General features: G+C 32.9%; 1 protein-coding gene across 1 annotated transcript; it reads right to left on the reverse strand.

Moving 5' to 3' along the window:
* Positions 1-316: 316 nt before the first annotated feature.
* On the reverse strand, positions 317-850 carry LOC142235630 (uncharacterized). The gene has a single exon (XM_075306892.1). The coding sequence runs from the start codon at positions 848-850 to the stop codon at positions 317-319; it is 534 nt and encodes a 177-aa protein (XP_075163007.1).
* Positions 851-7141: the final 6291 nt, after the last annotated feature.

Raw genomic sequence — 7141 nt, forward strand, 5'->3', positions numbered from 1 at the left:
GGTTGGAAAATTTGTGCATTGTTAACTTCCATCGGCTCTTGTTGGGGCGGCTGGTTATAGTTCTGTCCGTTCTGGTTGTGATTTTGATTGTAATTATGATTGTTTGCTCGATAATTGTTATTTTCTCGGTAGTAATTATTATAATCATTGTTTTTATTATTATTATATTTTTTCCCGTGATTTGTTTTGTGTCCAGAGGAGTCTCTATTTCCATTATGTTCGTCCTTATTCGGTCTTTTCCCTTTCTCGTTCTTTTTTACGATTCTACCATCCTTTCCCATGTAGGCGTATCCATTTGCAAATAATATGTCCATTGTTACGGGGATTCCAGGGTTACGGGGTTCCTACATGTTAGTACAGTTCGCATCGGCTCTGGCATTTTGTTTCTAAAAATGTGCAGAGCAGATCTCCGGTTGTTGTGGGCTACTTGATTTACTGCTTCGCCTTCACCAAGGACCTGAAGTGTTTTATTGTTCAGACGTCTATGTCTGTGCTTTATATCATTATACAAATCAATAGTATTAGTTTCGAATGTTGCTGATCTTAGCTCGTCAAATAATTCCTCGCAATTTTTCTTCTCCCCGAAATTATTTTCCAGAATAGTTTTAATATCAGTCCACGACTGGGCCTGAGTATTTATTTCAATGACTTCCTTAGCACTACCCGTTAACCTACTTTTAATAATGTCTGAAAATAATAATTGTGATAATTCGTCGTATGTCCTGAGCATCGGGTATATCCTATCTATTAGTCTAGTAAAGTTGGTTAAGTCATTCCGATTTCCATTATACTGAGGGATTGTATTAAGGTATTTAATGGGATCTAATTGGATTTGATTTGGAAGGGCCATTTTTATTTTATTTTAATAAAATTAGTTGTTTGAATGTATGTATAAAAATATAATCTAACGTATATACTAATTATATATGGAATAATTCTATTAAATAGTTTAGCTTACTTTTAATTTATATATTCAGTTGTCGGTTTGTTCTGCTATTCTTGTTGTTGTAAAATAGACCTCTTACCTGGGTTTGACTTGGCTTTCTTCTAGATAGACTTGGCTTTCCTCTCTGAATTCACTTCACTTTCTTCTATTGGGGCACTTTTGTTGGTTCGTTTGCTTGCTTTTTTTTTTTTGAACGGTTGTTGTTTACAAGAATTCTTTTTTTATACCCTCCATCATAGGATGGGGGTATCTTAACTTTGTCATTCCGTTTGTAACACATCGAAATATTGCTCTAAGACCCCATAAAGTATATATATTCTGGGTCGTGGTGAAATTCTGAGTCGATCTAAGCATGTCCATCCGTCCGTCCGTCTGTTGAAATCACGCTAACTTCCGAACGAAACAAGCTATCGACTTGAAACTTGGCACAAGTAGTTGTTATCGATGTAGGTCGGATGGTATTGAAAATGGGCCATATCGGTCCACTTTTACGTATAGCCCCCATATAAAGGGACCCTCAGATTTGGCTTGTGGAGCCTCTAACAGAAGCATATTTCATCCGATCCGGCTGAAATTTGGTATATGGTGTTGGTATATGGTCTCTAACTACCATGCAGAAATTGGTCCACATCGGTTCATAATTATATATAGCCCCCATATAAACCGATCCCCAGATTTGGGTTGCGGAGCCTCAAAGAGAAGCATATTTCATCCGATCCGGCTTAAATTTGGTACATGTTGTTGGTATATGGTCTCTAACAATCATGCAAAAATTGGTCCATATCGGTCCTTAATTATATATAGCCCCCATATAAACCGATCCCCAAATTTGGCTTTTGGAGCCTCTAAGAGAAGCATATTTCATCCGATCCGGCTGAAATTTAGTACATGGTGTTGGTATATGGTCTCTAACAATCATGCAAAAATTGGTCCACATCGGTCCATAATTATATATAGCCCCCATATAAACCGATCCCCAGATTTGGCTTGCGGAGCCTCAAAGAGAAGCAAATTTCATCGGATCCGGCTGAAATTTGGTACATGATGTTGGTATATGGTCTCTAACAATCATGCAAAAATTGGTCCACATCGGTCCATAATTATATATAGACCCCATATAAACCGGTCTCCAGATTTGGCTTGCGAAGCCTCAAAGAGAAGCAAATTGCATCCGATCCGGCTGAAATTTGGTACATGGTATTGGTATATGATCTCTAACAACCGTGCAAAAATTGGTCCACATCGGTCCATAATTATATATAGCGGAGCCTCAAAGAGAACCAAATTGTATCCGACCCGCCTGAAATTTGGTACATGATATTGTTATATGGTCTCTAATAACAATGCAAAAATTGGTTCACATCGGTCCATAATTATATATAGCCCCCATATAAACCGATCTCCAGATTTGGCTTGCGAAGCCTCAAAGAGAAGCAAATTGCATCCGATCCGGCTGAAATTTGGTACATGGTATTGGTATATGGTCTCTACTAACCGTTCAAAAATTGGTCCACATCGGTTCATAATTATATATAGCCCCCATATAAGCCGATCCCCAGATTTGGCTTGCGAAGTCTCCAAGAGAAGCAAATTTCATCCAATCCGGTTGTAATTTTGAACATGGTGTTAGCATATGATCTCTAACAACCGTGCCAGAATTGGTCCATATCGGTCCATAATTATATATAGCCCCCATATAAAACGTTCTCCAGATTTGACCTCCGGAGCCTCTTGGAGGAGCAAAATTCGTCCGATCCGGTTCAAATTAGGAACGTGGTGTTAGTAAATGGTCGCTAACAACCATACCAAAATTGGTCCAATCACACAAAAATTGGTCCATATCGGTTCATAATCATGGTGGCCACTAGATCCAAAAATAATCTACCAACATTTTATTTATATAGAAAATTTTGTCAAAATTTTATTTCTATAGAAAATTTTGTTCAGATTTTATTCGGTTTATAATCATGGTTGCCACTCGAGCCAAAAATAATCTACCAAGATTTTATTTCTATAGAATATTTTGTCAAAAGTTTATTTCTATAGAAAATTTTGTTCAAATTTTATTTCTGTAGAAATTTTTGTCAAAATTTTCTTTCTATAGAAAATTTTGTCAAAATGTTAAATCTTTATTTCTGTAGAAAATTTTGTCAAAATTTTATGTCTACTTTGTCAAACTGAATTATATACGTATTAGATCGATCTTTTTTTGATTTAATATATACCACGTATGGACTTACATACAATTTAGAAGATGGTGTTAGGAGGTTTTAAGATACTTTGCCATTGGCAAGCGTTACCGCACTTAAGTAATTCGATTGTGGATGGCAGTGTTTAGAAGAAGTTTCTACGCAATCCATGATGGAGGGTACATAAGCTTCGGCCTGGCCGAACTTACGGCCGTATATACTTGTTTTTCCTTTTATTTTGAATGGTATTCACAAGATTTTCCATTCTAACAGCCGTTCATTAAAGCTTTTTTCTATTTCTTTTTGTTCTTGCAGCAGTTTATGGAATTTCTTGTTTTATTCAGAATGTATTAAAAGTTTATGTTGGTTCGGCATGTATTTATTTTTAATTTATTTTTTTTTAAATTCACACGATTTTCTTGCTATAATTTTTTTCTTTTTAATGGGTTTTCCACAAATTGTTTGGAATGTTTATTTAATTTGTTTAAGGCTTCACGGAATTATTTATTCTGATTTGGAAAATGTCTTGTATAAGTGTTTATTTTATTTTTTCCAAAAAAAAAAATATTTTTCCAGGATCTCACCAAATATTTATTGTTCACTAATTTTTACTTATTTATAATGTTAACAATTCTTCAATAGTATAACTATTATTTTTACAGTTTCGCAACGAAAAATTTTTTCACAATATGTTCACAAAGTTTTTATTTTTGTATAACTTAAACACTTTTTTCCGATACCGCGTTATAAAACGTTAAAACATTTAAAAAGATTAATTAATTATTTAATTAGGATCCTTTCCGCGGCATCCCATCCTCGTCGCCAGTTAAAGGTTTGGGGTTCTCCGTTCTTAAAAAAAAAAAACAAAAATTCTTTCTTGTTTTCTTTCTTTTTGTAGCTTCTGCTACTTTCAACTTTATTTTATTGAATCAAAAATATGACTGACTTGATATCTTCACTTAAAACTATTACAAAGTTATTTGTCTATCAATAATATGTTTATTAAGCATTTCCTTTATTTGCACCTTTATTCTTGGTATCGTGTTTCGTTAGCGAAAATGAGTGAATGTGGGAATAAAAATTGCTATTGGAGACTTTTGTCTGCAATATATATTTCTTTGGAAAAGTAAATAATTTATGTTCCTGAATAATTCAAAATAAAGTTGCAAACAACAGGAAACTCGTGTATGTTGCAATAATTCTTAATAATAATTATTAAATTAGAACACGGTGAGGCGATACTGTAACTTTTATGATCGATGAAACGTTTAACTTAAATTTGCAAAATTTTCATGAAATGTTATCTACCATTTTTGACGAAAATGCCTATAAATTTAATTACATGTGAACTAAAAATATTTTATTGGGTAATTTTCTACCAATAATTATTAGCTATAGGAATTGTCCGTAAGAAATTGCAATCCACTTTCAAGTTCAGTTTTCGTAAAAAAATATTTTCTCATACAAAAAATCTTTTAGTAAATTGCACTTATTATTTAGAAAGTACATTACATTTCATAAGTAGTTTTATAGCATGACAAATGAATTTTTAACTACCAGTTAAGAAATTTTTTAAGGAAATTTCCATCGTATTTTGTAGGACATGAACTAAACGATTGCTACTTAGAATTTGTAAAATTTCCTTTCGAGTAGTTAATTTTCGTTGAAGATATGAAAAATGAACTAAAATTGTGGAAAATTATTGTAATAAATTATTGTAATAAATTATTGTAATCTTCTTAAATTTACGAGACCCTTTTTTCTGTTCATTTAAAACTTATTACACCCTAAACCACATAGTGGTCAGGGTATAATAAGTTTGATCGGCCAAAAAATGTGCCTACCAGAAATATTGATTTTAGACACCATAAAATATATACCGATCGACTCAGAATCACCTCCTGAGTCGATCTAGCGCTTGGTGTCCGTCCGTCTGTCCATGTATTTGTTGTTCACAGGATTTCGGTCGCAATTATTAACCGATTTTGATGAAATTTGGCACAGGGAGTTTTGGGCACAAGGACGAACGCTATTGAATTTGGAGGAAATCGGATCAAATTTAGATATAGCTCCCATATATATGTATCGCCCGATTTCGACAAATGGGGTAACGTTGCGCTTTTTTTCAAACGGATCGTCACCAAATTTGGCAAAAGCTAATCTTTTCCATCGCCCTTCAAGTCTGCAAAATTTCATCCAAATCGGTTCAGATTTAGATATAGCTCCCATATATATGTGTCGCCCGATTTTTCTAAATTTGGCCATAAAACCCATATTTATCAACCGATCTTACTCAAATTTGGCTAAATGTAGTCTTCTATAGCACTAACTATATGTGCAAAAAATCATCGAAATCGGTTCAGATTTAGCTATAGCTCCCATATATATGTATAGCCCGATTTTCCCAAATTTGGCCATAGAACCCTTATTTATTAACCGATCTTACTAAAAGTTGGCTAGATTCAGTCCTCTATAGTACTTACTATATGTGCAAAATTTCATCGAAATCGGTTCAGATGTAGATATAGCTCCCATATATGTATCACCCGATTTTGAAAAATTCGCCACTAATAACCTTATGTTTTACCATACAGGCCTCATTTCTTAACTGATCTTACTCAAATCTTGCACAAGGTAACCTTTTGTGGCATTAATCAAACCAGCAAAATATTATGCAAATTGGTTGAGATTTAGATATAGCTTCCATATATATGCATCGCTCGGTTTTCCCAAATTTGGCCATAGTACTCTTATTTATTAACCAATGTTACTCAAATTTGAAATTTTGATGTACTAGCCGATCGTACTTATACGTACTTGTAGCTCTTACATAAGAATATTGCTCGATTTTTACAAATTTGTATTTATTACCCACACTAATTTAACGATTTTCTCTGTTTTAATAATGGGTTCAATATTAGTGGCATACTAACTTCGTAGGTGCAATATCAACATAGCCAGTGTTGCTAGAAGTAGGGGAAATAGGGACGTAGGGCCACAATGTAGAAAATTTTCACTCAAAACAATTTTTTAATAATTTTTACATTTTGGTGGCTCTAGAGGAGGAAATTAGAAGCCGGCAAGGCTTGATCTTTAACAATGTGTGGTAAACTTTATTCCTGTAGAAAATTTTGTCAACATTTTATTTCTATAGAACATTTTGTCAAAATTGTATTTCTATAGAAATTTTTTTCAAAATATTATTTCTATAAAAAATTTTCTCAAAATTTTATTTCTGTGGAATTTTGTCTCAAAATTTTATTTCTATAGAAAAATTTCTCACAAAAATTTGTTTATAGAAACTTTTTCCAAAATTTTATTTTTATAAAGATTTGACAAAAAAGATTACTAATTTGGGTAGAATTCTACCAACTGTGGCAACCGTGGTCGTAATACAAATTTATATTCTAAGTTATATACGTTGCATATTCATGTTTTAAGATAATAAAGTACTTAGAACCATTTTTGTTTTGTTAAATTTTTTAAATTTAACGAAAAATATAGTAGGGAAATGGGAATGTATAGGAAAGTGGGAAACTTTTTTTGTCCTTGTAGGGTAAACCGAACATTTTCCCTGGCAACATTGACTATGAGCTATAGTCAGATTGACACAAAGCACCCATAGACATTTTCTTAAATATGCAACTGCGGGTTATCTCCCACACGGATGAAAAAGACTGTTTTTCATATGTTTGGCTATAAACATTATATGTTTGGAACACAAATTTTTAAACACAATATTTTTGAGTGCAAGCATATAATGTTCATAAATTAGCATAACATGTTTGGGACTATATGTTAATATGTTAGAACATATTATGTTTGGGACATAAAATGTTTGTAAATATAATATGCTTGGATGCAAACATATATTAATTTAGAAATAGCCTATAAACATATCTGTGTTTAGTAGCTTGGAGCGCTATTTAACAGGGAGCGATATTGAATTAAGTTGGTGGTTGTTGCTTGTTATTACAAAATTAACATTTTATTTTTCCTTGGGCAA

The sequence above is a fragment of the Haematobia irritans genome, chromosome 4 (genome assembly GCF_050003625.1).
Source record: "Haematobia irritans isolate KBUSLIRL chromosome 4, ASM5000362v1, whole genome shotgun sequence".
Lineage (NCBI taxonomy): Eukaryota > Metazoa > Arthropoda > Insecta > Diptera > Muscidae > Haematobia > Haematobia irritans.